Below are 13,620 nucleotides of genomic sequence, written 5' to 3'. Positions count from 1 at the left end.
GTTCATGAGTCATGAAGGTCAATGTGTACACAGTGTGTGTGTGTGGAAGACAGCCTGTGGGAAACCGTTTAAGGATTAATTTCCTGCACCTGACACATCAAATAGAGGCAGAATGGAGGCAGGTGGAGAAAACGGTGCGAAGGGTCGTGGAGAAATAAGTCGGGGCTTGGGAGTAGAGGAGGGCCTGCTCAGTTCAGTGAGTAAATGTGGTGGGTGGGGGGAGGGTCATACAGGTCTGGACCTCATTAAGAGAATTGTCTGGGACCATTCAGGCTCTGAGCTGTTGCCGTGTCACCTGCCTTCTTACCATAACAGCCATCACAGGGAATAACAGAGGCTTATTAACATGTCTTTCCGTTTTTCAGGTCACGCAGTTCACCATTAGTCAGAAAGCAACACAAAGCAGGTTTTTTGCAACAAACACCGCAAGCTACGAGCCCGTAATTGACACGCACACGTCTGACATCAGTGGACTTGAGGCGTTTTTTTAAAGGCAGGTACATCATCTCAACCAGTATCGCTTTTGATCGCCTTTGAACAGCTTCTCTTTTCTCTTTGACACCCACCCTCTGTTTTTAATTTGTATTCACAGGGGGGGTTCTTTGCTGTCTGAGGTTACATAGATGAGAACTTTGGGAGGCGGGGATTTCGGGGGGGTGGGGGGGATCTCTCTCCAGCAGCTTTTTAAAGAGGCTGAGGTATCAATCAGGTGCTGATGATAAACTGATGCAATGTTTCAGCCTATAGTGGAGGTTACTTCTAGACGTTGCGCTGCTTTGTATCAACTTACAAGAAGCTAAAAGTAGTCATTAATTTTTTTTCCTTTGACACATGAAGCTGAACAAATGTAGCTAAGAGAGCTGCATTAATAAGGAGAAGATTCTTTCAAGGATAGACACATTTTAAAATGTAACTACTGATATGTTTGGCAATTTAAACCCAAGTGCACTCGTGTTCACTGAGCAGTACAATAACACCATAGGCAGGAAATCACATGCATTCAAACCTGTTTATTCTCATGCTTTCAATCACCATTCAAAGCATTCGCCAGAGTGACTGAATAAAACGGTCCTCCATTTCAAAATGTTACACATTCAAAAGTGAAATCATTATGTATAAATAAAATCTCTGGATCTCATAGAATAGAATTTCTTTTCTTTTTTCCTTAAAAAAAAATGTAACCACTTCAGAGTAAGAAATTTAGCATTTACACGAAGCAGAATATATACAGAGAGGAATGAAGTACATTCGTAGATCAGCAGGTGCACAGCACTGGTCCCCAAAACCCCTGAAATTGATTGTTCCCATTATAAATATATATTTCAAAAATTAAGCTACAGCCCAGAGATAGTTTGATGTTCATATCCAACAGCAGGAAAAGCATTACAGTACTTTAAGGATGTGGTGATTATCCCAGAATATAAGGTGCAGGGCTTTTGCTGGAGTTGGCTTTTATTGAAATTCCTTTTCAGCAGCCAGCTTGAAATCACTTTCTAAGAAATGCAAAAGAAATCGTTTAGAGAAAAAGAAACATGGCCTTTTAGCCTGAAGAACAATAAGCGTGTCCCTGCACAAAAGACAAAATGGAAAAATAAAGTTAAAGTGAACTCCTGACTTGAAATGTGTGAATCATAAATGACTCCAGCCCTGCTTAGAGGTGAAAAGGCGCTACAGGGCAAAGGCTGACTAGTTGGTCTTCTTGCAGTTTGTTGCCGCGGCGTTCGGTGACTCCTCTTTGGCTTCGAGCGAGCTGCTCTGTCCCGTGGCTGGAGAAGTTGGGGTTTGCTGCCCCGACGATCCATTCTCACCGGACTCTTTGGTGGCGGTGGTTGTCTTGTTCATGCTGCTATTATCGATGCAAGCGCTCTTCACCTCACTGGTGAGGGCGGCATAAGGCGAGTAGCCAGCGAAGAGGGTCTTATAGAGGGCTGACTCGATGGTGGCAAAGGGTGAGGTGGAGGAGCCCGTCAGCATCATCCTTGACTACAGAGCAAAACATACATGCGTCAATACATGTGTGAAAAATTTAGAAAAGGATGAGACATTTAATGACATTTGGGAGAGAATAAATTGTCCTTCAACAGAGCAGATGTCCTGAAATCAGCTATAATGACCATTTTTTAAAATAATGAATGGATCACATGGCTACTTCTATCGCTTTACTTGAAACCTTGCTCTTATAGTTCCCTCAGCCACAGCAGGAACTTCTCTATGCTCCCCGGCTAGCTTGGTACTCTCGGTTGCTCCTGTATTTTCAGAGCTTGCCATAATGGATGGATTGACATATCTAGTGTGGGACAGATATGCCAATCGGCATCATTACACAAACCTCCTATTTACAAATGCTCCCCCATTACTGTAATGTGTCTCCGCCTTGGTCTCATATCAAGAAACAGTGTTAATTTCTGCACCACCCAATAGGCACACCAACTAGTAACAGGGCGTTACTAGTTGGCAAATATAGAGATCAAAAGCCCACATGTATACACATTTTTAAACATATGTATAAATATTGATTTCCTTTGCTGTCAGAGACTGACTGCAAGTAGTAGCGGTGACCTTAGCCTCTTTTTCACTTGTACCTACTTGGCTTAACTCAGTCTTGGGGTTTCCCATTAGGTAGTAGTGCCTGGTACCAGATACTTCTTTTTTTTTTTTAAATACCTACTCAGCCTGGTGTCCAAGTGACCTGACAACAAAGGAAATGCCCACACACAAACCAACATCGTGGTCCAATGACCTACTGCGTACCTGTAACATCGGTTTAGCAGTAGGTATACCATCGCCTCAATGCCCTTCATTGTTGTGTCGTGTTTGCATCATACAAATAACGTTACAGGAAATTTGGGCTGCCTTGTTCTAACAACCCCACCCACATTGAGGTGGCACTTAATTGTAAATGAAAACCACGTTGAGCCAAGCTGAGTGGGTGTTAGTGGGAAAGGCGCACATGTGAGTGATCAATTTGCAAGCTGATTGCACATGTCCTCCAACTGTAGTCTGACTGATAGTGACTGCAATCACTCTGAGACAAGGTTTGCAAACAGCTGCCGTCTAATTTAGAAGCTGAGTTGGTCCAGTTACGCTCAGCAGCCCCGATGAGCATAACCTGTCTATGATCTGTCATTGCATGCTGGTTATATTCATATATAAAACCAATGTTGCAGAGCACATATTTATGAAGGTGTTTTAACTTCTGTTTCAAAATTATGAGGTCAAGTTAGGTATTACCGCACCAAAGCCACTTTGAAGATGGCAACTGAGTGCAAGCGGTCGCAGCAGAACTGATCCCCATCTTCAAAGTAACCATTTCAAAAGATAACAAGCTAGCAAGTTCATCACACAGTCACAACAATGCTGGTGTGGTCTCTGACCACTGCTCGTGACTGCAGCGTTGCACCAATGAGGTCAAATCAAAAAGCAAATAAGAAGAAAGAAAAGATTTCAGCTTATTATAGACAACAAATTGTCACCTTTCATAGAAAGCTGAACAACTGTAGTCCATCTCACACAAAGTAAATTTATGAGCATTTACTTTTCATTTGGGAATAAAAGCGAACATCCGCAACACCGAGAACCCAAAATAACAAACAGCAGGCCTGGACACAGCTCTTAAACGTGATGAAACTGTTTGCTGTTAATTTGACAGATCAGAGTCAGAGGGAGCTAACAGAATGAGAGTTGAAAGAAGACGTCTTAGATTTATCTGTGTCTCAGTCAAGAGCACAAGTTTCCCAGAGTAGAGAAAAGTGGATGATGCAAGCTGATGAAAATGATGCAAAAGCCCCAGCCCTACGGGTAATACCGTACTAATGTGAGTCACCACGGCGAAAACTTCAAAAAAAGCAGAGCGAGAAAGGTCATTTAGAAGACACGATAGCACCGATTTGGGAGGAAGCTGTGGCACTAAAACCTTTGCTATACCCAAGTTTTAACTTAATAACAAGAGTGGCATTTATTCATTTCTTTTGCTGCAAGTAGTCAAGCTAAACTGATCAAAAATAGACCTCCTTTCTTTGGAATTTTCCAAATTACTACAATCTTGAGTTATAGCCTACTCATAGGTTCAGCTTTGGAGTCCAGGTTTGGCACCAGACTGACCTTGTTGACAACAATAAAGACGGTGTAAATGAACATCAGGTGGTGCTTCTGGAGAGGCAGGTAGTGTGTCTGCTGCAGAGCGAACAACACCGCCCCGATCAGGGTAATCTTTGTGGGACTAAAGAGAACAGCAAAGAAAAAAGATAAATCCTAACAAAAACTGAAAAATAGAAGATAAGTATATACATACAACTGAAATAAATCACATCTTGTATGCACAAATAAACCAGGGCATGTTGTTAACTTTAGATGTGTCAGGCTTCCAGTTGCATAAACTGCATCTTCAGCATGGTTGAATAGTGTGGAAAGTCTGGAAATTACCCTCATGTTTATGCTCATGTTTATGTTATTACTGCGGGTAAAGTGAGAGGGATTGATGCCACTTTAATTTCTGTATGACTTGTTGAAAAGCTACAAGGGACCATGAAAAAAAAAATTGCTTGCCTGGTATATAGTATAGCATTAATATAACAAATTACAGTCAAGATAGGACAATATACTTAATGTGCATTAAAAATTACATTTTATGACCACAAAAATATCATAAAATCGATATTCGAGAGTCTGTGTGAGGCTTACTAAGACATTTTGAGGAGCTCATTTGTCTCTGGTTTCCACACTCCTCGAACAAGCTGCTCAAAATTACTTATCAGACCACCTCCAGCACCTGGTAGGGAGAGTAAAGAGATATATGGTTGCTACGAATTAATATGTAAAATGTGTGTGTTAAATATTCAAATATTTTATGGTTACTTGAAAGCCCTAACATGCAAAAAAAAAAAAAAAAGAAGCCCCGTCACACTCATACCTACTGACCTCTAGCCCATCCGATGGCAATCATAACAAGAAGGCCGTCCTTGTATTTGCTGTGAGCCTGAGTCACCCCTCCAAGGACCTTCCACGTCCTCGTCACTTCCTTCATCCCTGACAGCACCAGTCTGAGGGGCAGCGGCGATGCACATGCATACACCAGGTCCATGGGGCAGTAAAACACCAAGTACCTAATAGAGACACACAAGGCTCATTTAACATGTGGACACATGCACATTTCAATGACATGGCCACTAAACAAGGCTCAAGGTGATTTTGACAGCATTACCCTCAGGTCTTTGTCAAGTACCTACATTCACCAGCAGGGGGTGTTGTAAATTGTTTGTGAGACAGGTGTAATAATACAAGCCACCAGCAGAGGGGGCCAAAGACTTATTTAGATACATACACTCTTTGAAAACGTCTCTATTTCTTCCACATTTGGAAAACTTGGATAATGACTTTATTTATCTATTATTCACTAATTCAAACCCCTCTGCCTCTTTCTTTACTACAATCTACACACCTTATTTTTCAGCTTTAGATATTTCAACCATCAGATATTTACCATATGACTGAAGCAAGGAGAACACCGGTGCTGTTGGACAAAGGAGCGACTGGTGGCTCTGCCAGCATGATCCCCGACAGCACCGCTCCCCCAAAACAGAAGAGCATGGAGCTGAACCAGCAGGCTAAGGGGCTGACTCTGGACACCTCGAGAGCTCCTGCACAACAGCAAAAATGGATAATAAAGAACAATAAACATAAATGATCACTATTATTGGGCAGGTTCTTAGAATAAAGAGACTAGCACTGTGAATGAGTAAGATGTCGTTTACACTGGGCTTAACTTGATACATAAACCAGTTCAATTTGAAGATAACAGATAACTGGAACATAATGGAGTTTGATACTCTTTCATAGACATTGTTTGAGGTTCACAGATAGACTGAACAAAGAAAAGGAGCTATTTGTCAATCACAGCTGCAGTATGAGTGACTGAAACCATTTACACAACATCTACATGACAGGATCGGCCAAGACTCAAAAGACAAAATGGACTGTTAAGCATGAATTAGCAAGGAAGCTGCTTTCTATTAAGACCTTCAGGTGTAGATGTTGTTATACCAGCGGATTTTAAAATCAAACAATCAATATGATTCAAGTGCAGGATTTCAGCTTTAATTCGAGCGGTAGTGGCCTTTAGATGTGCCCGGCCTTTACTGCAGCGGCCTGTAGTTGCTGCTTGTTTGTGGTTCTGTCTCCATGCAGTTTTGTATTTAATCATTGAAAAGCTGCTCTATTAGGCTGAGGTCAGGTGACTGGCTTAGCCTTGAAGAATCACAATTCTTTACCTTGAAAAATTCTTGGGCTTCTCTTGTGGTATGCTTTGCCTCATTATCCATTAAATGAAGTGAAGAGCTGATATTTGCAGCATTTGGTTAAATGTGAGCGGCGAGTATAGCCCTGTGGACTTCAGAATTTATCCTGCTATTTCTATTAGCAGTCACATCATCAACCACTGGTTGAAATACATGCCATAACTTTGACAGATGACGTGTATGCTTCAGATCAAGGGCTGTTTCTGGTACAAGTTCATCTTGGTTTCATCTGTCAAAACAATTCTTTGAGACATGTACAGCCTCTTTCAGATGTTTTCTAGCTAAGTCTAGAAAACATCTGAAAGAACTTCCTGTTCCATGTTCTGTGCCAACCACAGTAACCTTGTTGTAAACCTTCTCCATTTACATTCATGAGGGCGTCTCTATACTGTCAACTTAAACAACAATGATACGCCTGCTTCCTCGATACTACTATGGACTTGTATAGATGCTATGTGGGGAATTTTCTTAGGAGGAAAGAAGGAGTCACAGATTACTGATTTGGCCACTCCTAATGTTATCTCTCTAATAGGTTTATTTTGGTCTTTCAGTCTAATAATGGGCTCCTTTACTTGTGTCACCATTTCTTGGGACCTATTATTGAGAGTTTCAGTGAAGCAATACCAAATGCAAGTTGAATACTTGGAATCCATTCCATTTCATTCATTACCTTAATTTGACATGAAATAATAAAGTGAACAGGCCTCACCTGGCCATGAAACTACTTGTCAGTCAACTGTCAATTTACTTTTGAGTTTCTGAAAATAGGAGGCTGTATAAAAAGGCTGTAATTCCTAAAGTGTTAATACACTACGTTTGTTAAAACCCCTTGAATTAAAGCTGCAAGTGTACACTTCAATCATACCTTGACTGTTTGTTTGTCTTGTTTTTTTAAATCCACTGTTGTGGCGTGGAGAGCTAAACTTAAGTAGTGTAGCAATCAGTGTAGGCACTGATGTCATTAGATCTCTCTTTTAAAAGGTGGACTTCATCATGGGTGGCCTGAACTGCTAATATGTTTTTATGCTACAATATCAATGAGATACACACATTTCATGCAGTACTTTTTCTGACATACTCTAATACAATCCTGCAATGCCTTGTCTGCCTCAACCAAAATTAATGCTGCCAAGGAATATACATATGTTTTGAAATTAAGACAGGTAGCTCTTAGTCAGTCCTTGTGTTACCTGCCCTTAGTCAGTGTGGCCAAACACAGGACCAAAATGGTAATCTGGGGATTACAGAAAGATTAAAGACTCTTGGAGTGAGATTGGTAAACCAGGAGGATTTAAAGCTGCTTCCTATGTAGCCTCCCTCGGCCTCACGTCTGAGTTGTTCACTGTTTAACTTTCTATAGAGTGGCAGTTCCTTAGAAAGAAAAAAAAAAAAAACTTTAAAATGAGTTCAAAGTTTCTACATGAGACAATTTGCAGTGGAGGAAAATGTGAAAGCTGATGTGTCTGGTAGCAGACACATGAACCTGTTAGTAAATGCAGGATAGCATCTCACTAATTGCTTGCATGAGTCACGGGTAAAACTCAACACTGAATACAGTAAGTTTTAAATTTCACCTGGACTTCCTCCTGCACTGAGATATCACATATACGAATAGAAACGCACCTGGCATAAAGATACAACAGGTAAGCAGCCAGTACTAAAGGAGCTTATTCACTGATATGTCTTTGTATAAAACTGAAATTATACTCCGTTGCAAACACAGACAGCTGGAGACCAGACGGCCGAGTGATCAATCCTATTATACTTATTTGAGGTCCACTGCCTGGGCTGATGCATAGTTGGTGGACTGTCTCCTCTGACTAGTTTTGTGGTCACAAAAAACAAGCAGGTACACAGATGTATGACTTTAATGAATGACTTGTTTTCCTTGGCACAGCCCCAGCTTTTTAGTATAGAAGGCCATTCAAGAATCTTTATGGACCATTTCTAAAAAAAACTACAGATTGCAGGATGGTCATCCGGTCGCTCAGATGCGTCACCAGTTTGCCAAGGTCTGAAAGAAGACGCAAACTGTCAGCCTCAGATGGGAGGAAATTAGTTAGGATGCTCGGGAACAATACATGAACACAGAGGCTGAAGCCTGCCATGAACTGGAAACTGCTGGAATACCAGCATCACTGCAAAGTGAGTTTTACATCACCATAAACTGAGAGGATGCTGACCAAGAAAGAAACCTTGGCAACAAAACTGAAACCTTTCAGCTTGACTGAAATTTGCAGCTTCCCACATTGATGAGCCAAATGTGTTCTGGAGAAAGATTGAGCTTTTTGGCCACAATGGCAAGATGTATGATTGGAGAAATAATTGTGAGTGAAAAGAACAACATACCTGCTGTCAAGCATGGTTGTAGTAGCATCATACTCTGGGCTGTGGTACTGGTAGTCAAGTGGTACTGGTACATTTCATAAAGTGGTTGGAATAATGGAACAGAAGGATAACCTTCACATTCTTTAACTTGTAACTTTGACACAATTGGGTGTTCCAACAGAACAACGATTCTAAACACAAATCAGAGCTGGTTTCGGAATAGATAAATCTAAATTACAATGACATTCGTGCCCACAATGAGTGGATGTAAATTTTTGACCACAGTTGTAATCTTATGCTTAAACATGTTAAAGTCACATGCATTAGAAAACAGATGGAAAAAGGTATGTTAACTTCACTTTTCCTCACAACTAAGTGTGGGTTCCAGCATGCCACAGACAAACAAACAAATGGAGTGAGGAATACACTATAAAGTGGCTGCAGCTCAGTGTCAGCAGATTTCAGCCATCACTGTGTAATACTATGATTTCTTTTTTCCATGATTGCGCTCAAGAAATCTTATGTAACACACCTCATGTGGTTAAAACGATGCTGGGGAGGGTAAATAAAAATCTCAGTGGGGAACAGCAATTTAAAAAAAAAAAAGTCTGACATCGTGACAGTTATTTACATCCTGTTCTCTGTGATAGCCCCCAGCCTAAACCCTCGACACTGCTTTTTGTTGTTGTGGTTGTTACAGTGCAGAGTTTACCAATGCACCACACTGCTTACACAGTAAACACTGTTGCACTGTCATCACCTTTAGCTCCACAGCAAAGCAAACTGCTGTAGTCAGTGTGTGTTCCCGATGGGTCGCAGAGAGATTAAAGATGGAGGGAGATCAATTCATAAAACATGATGACATCTAAAGGTCGATGAAGAAGCAAACAACAGAAAAAAAATACCATTTCCGCTGAAATATAAATGCACTGCTTAGAGTGCTCTGACATGCAAAATGCCTTCCTCTGGTTTTGCATTGGAAGGAAGTGGATTTACAAGTCAAATTTGAGAAATGCAGATGTCTTCCTTCCTTCTTTTCTCTCTTGCAGTTCACCTGTTCCGCAGCAGCAGTCTAACAAAAGTCTTTCCGTTTTAACCAGGATAACATCTAACAAATATACAGACCAAACACAGCATTATCTAACACGGAAACTGTTTTTTTCATTCCTCTTAATATGCAAATCTACAAGTCTTCTTCTTCCTCCCTCTGTGGACAGCATAATTATAGCTAGCTTTAAATACCAAAAAAAAAAAAACACCTCTGCTTGTCTCTGGCTTAAAGAGAGGCCCACTGATTGACATATAACCACTGCTCTCCTTCCTTGTCCCCGTCCTTCCGTTTTCCTCACACTCCACTCTCAGCAGTGTTTATAAAGGAGCTTAAAATAACTCCGTAATGGCATAAACACAAGGGGTAGAACAGACAAGCGCCTTCAAAATACTCGTTTGTACAATATGTGTGTCTAACGTGCAATTAAGCTGAACTGAAACTTGTTTTTCTTCTTGCTAACGGTTGAGAACATCTGGAGCCGCCCCACCACTGCACAGCACGAAGGTGGATTTGACATAGAGGAAAGAGAAAAGAGGAAAGAGACTAGCGAAGGAGGGTTGAATGGTTTATGGCATTCCTTTCCTTTTTGGGGGGCCCTCTGTTTTTTTTTCTGCCTTGACAGAGTTTACTGTTTCTTTTTAAATGACCCAGAGATTTAAATCTGCTCTCGGCCATTCTCTCAGTGACCTTTTGTTTGTTTGTTAAGCAAGTCACTGATTGTCACCAAACTAACATGAAGTGAGCGAACAAGCAACGACCGACATGAGAATTTTGCAAACGGTGTTGTCAACACTGTCGCTCCCTGTGATTCTTTCGTCCAGCCAGAGACAAACAGACCGGAGTAGAGGACACAGGGTTAAAAAGGTCACAGTAGCTCAGATGCTTTGCAAGGCAAGTTCAAAAATAGCCCGTAGACCTACAGCAGGGGGACTACAATGGACTGTCCACGTGCTTGAGTCAACTCTCTGTGCAGTTAAAGTCCACCTGTCTCCATAGCCACTATCTTGGTGACATAACATGGCTCGTGTCCAACCTTGGTCTTAGCTCATACAATAGGCTGTGACACAGATAAAGCATTGGGCTTTTAAACTTTTGTGACGATGATCTCTAACTACTGCTACAATGACAGACTGCAGATGACAGAACTAAAAGGTTTATACTGAGGCTGTGGGGAGAGCTTAATTGCTTTTGCTTTCCTGAGATAAACAAGTAATGACTCATGAGGCTCCAACACCAAAAGTAAGTTGCCACTTTTCCAAGTTCCTCAAAAAAAATACCACACAGTATGAAAACAAACCAATCACACCATCAAACAGAGTTGTTCTCACGGTGCAGAAGGTAATAAATAATTATGAATATAAAGGTGTCAAGGGTTAAATAAAAAGTACCATGATGCACCGCAATAAATGTTTGATTTACAGCCGTGATTGCACTAGGCTAAAAACCACTCTGCAATCTGTTTACCCTTGTTTTGATGACTCTGTAGTGTCTACCAGAGGGCAACAGGTCAAACAGCAAGGGTCCAGGGTGAAAAAGAGTCCCTATTCATTTTTAAGGCTTCTTGAAATATATCTCGCTTTTGCAATCTCTTCCAGTGAGGGAAAAGGAAAGCCAGTAATCTTTTGTGCTGTGTTTAAAATCCTCTGAATATGCGCTGCAAAGCATCCGCAGAACACCAGTATGCTAAATGAGTATGGTAAAGTGAGAGGTAACCAGCAGGTAAAGGGGTGGACGTACTGTGAAATTCTGAGTTGATACCAATATTTTTTATCATTGATTTTTGACAGAAACTAAGAAATCTTCATTATCTAGAAAAACAAGTGTACTCATTAAAGCAAGTAGCTGAAAATCAATGAAAAGCTGATGTGATGCAGCATATAAACAGGCCTCTATTTGTGAACATTAGCTTTGTGCTAATAGGCTGATATTTGCCAGAAAGACTGATAATGGCTGTTGCTGATGTTCAGTCAGCATATGGGTCCATAGATTAAAAGACCACACAATATGAAGTAGCTCCACCCTTGCTAACAGCAAAGGCCACTGACAGTAAAGTTAGCTGATTGGACAGTCCCTTTGAATGCAGGACCTTGTTTATTTGAGTGGAATTTATCCATTAGTATTACTACTTAAACTTAACAGATCTGAATACTTAAACTGAACAAAGCTCTTCACATGCCTAACTCGGACTGTTCTGAGTTTGATTATGCTTCTGGCTATAGTTTGCTTGAATTCATTAATCTGTGCATTTTCTGAACAACATACCATGATATGGTTCAAACTCATCACCTGGTCTGGCCCAAAACAATCAGTCTATGTAAAGAAGTTAATAGTAAGGTCCAGTAATTCAGCCATAGCAATTTTTTAATTTATTAACTGCATAATTTATCAATTCAATTGGATGCAGTGCACTTCTATATGTGGCAGCACTATTTATATGCAAACTTATCCAATTAAGGTTCAGATTATGCTGCGTGCCAATTAACCCACAAATTAACAGCTGTTATGTTTTACAATACTGATAAATAATTTATAATCTGTAAAAACGCTTGCAACTTTGCAGAAGCAAAGCGGATGCCTACAGCGTGTCTGATTTTGCATAACAAAATACTATTTAGTTTAATGTGAAATATTACCAGTAAAAACAGCAAAGAAGCACTTTAAAAAATTAGACTAAGTGGCTCAGATCTGAACCCAGTGACATATTAAGAACCACTTCAGCTAGGAAATATGCAAATAAGCACATGAAATCGTAAATATTTTATGAGTCCTATGAAACGAGGCTATATAAACACATTTAAGCAGCACGTGCGGGCTATTTGTGCGTTGTTTTCAATGTGAAGAACCTGGAAAACTTTTCCTTTTTCGAAACAGCCCCATTCCCCACCGACGTGCCACGCAGTCAGGTAAACTTTAAACAGGATGGCTGGAGGCCTGATATTACAAACTTCAGCCAAACAAAGTTAACAGAAAGAAAAAAGCCACTTCACAGAGTAAACTTGGCAGGAACTAGAATCGTCAACGTCCCGTAAACACTCACCCGGCTGCTCCCTCAGAGCCATGACAGAGACGATATAATGCGCCATGTCAAAGAAAGGAAACATGGACAAGTTTGCCAGTCCATGAGAAAGTTCGTCGAAATGCAGCACACTGAGAAGATCCATCTTTCTAGAACAATTCGGCAGGAATGAGCTTCCAGACGAGGACTTGAAGCGGAGTAAAGGCACCGGTCCAGCTCAGAGCATCAGGGCACAAACTTGGCTTCATCCGCAGTCTTGTCAAGTCTGTCAGAGAGGCTGCTGCTGCCCAGCCGCTCGCACCAGGTTAGCTGACCCTTAGAGTAACTGGGGTTTATGTTGCTGGGCAACAGACCTGCACTATCGTACAACAGTCATTACTGCTGTTATCTCTTCAGCGACGCTGTCATCGTCGCATAGGCGGAATTCCTGCTCTACGTGCCGCCATGCTAGTGATGTGGCGGGCGGAGCTAGAGAGGCTCGGTGATTGGGGGAAAGAGTGCACCGCGAACCAATCGCTTGTCAGAGTGTGGCTTTCTGAGGTGATCGACCAGGGATGGGTAAAAGTAAACAAACCGCTTTACGTACCTTTTGTTTGCCTGTGCCTTTAATAGGTGGAGCTTACAGGTAGTCATGACACATGCTGTAGTCAGTTTGAAATATATTCAACCACTGGTATTGTTTTACTCAGTATATATTAACTTTAACTCTTTATTGTCATTGCACAGTCACACTTTATACAATAGTACAACGAAATTGGAGTAGCTACTTCACCACATCGATGCTACATGAAAGGCAAGCAGTAATCAGAATAAATAGCATAGCCAGCTGGATGGGGAGAAAATTAACATATAATGAAAAGTCAGGTCAGGTGTAAATTACCCCTGTTGACTATTCCCCTCTTGTAAAAGCTGCCCTTGTGTCTCTTTGTGAC

The 13,620-nt window shown here is 41.1% G+C and overlaps 1 protein-coding gene across 1 annotated transcript; it reads right to left on the bottom strand.

The window, feature by feature from the left end:
- Positions 1-995: 995 nt before the first annotated feature.
- Positions 996-13,180, bottom strand: tmem38b (transmembrane protein 38B). The gene is made up of 6 exons (XM_004549596.4): positions 12,710-13,180; positions 5,480-5,636; positions 4,918-5,102; positions 4,681-4,768; positions 4,102-4,219; positions 996-1,983 (listed from the first exon to the last, which is right to left on the bottom strand). The coding sequence occupies exons 1-6, from the start codon at positions 12,831-12,833 to the stop codon at positions 1,687-1,689; spliced, it is 969 nt and encodes a 322-aa protein (XP_004549653.2). The 5' UTR covers positions 12,834-13,180; the 3' UTR covers positions 996-1,686.
- Between the last annotated feature and the right edge of the window lie 440 nt (positions 13,181-13,620).

The sequence above is a fragment of the Maylandia zebra genome, linkage group LG7 (assembly GCF_041146795.1).
Source record: "Maylandia zebra isolate NMK-2024a linkage group LG7, Mzebra_GT3a, whole genome shotgun sequence".
Taxonomy (NCBI): Eukaryota; Metazoa; Chordata; class Actinopteri; order Cichliformes; family Cichlidae; genus Maylandia; species Maylandia zebra.
The sequence above is the reverse complement of the archived record's forward strand: the minus strand, read 5'-3'. Positions and strand labels throughout refer to the sequence as shown.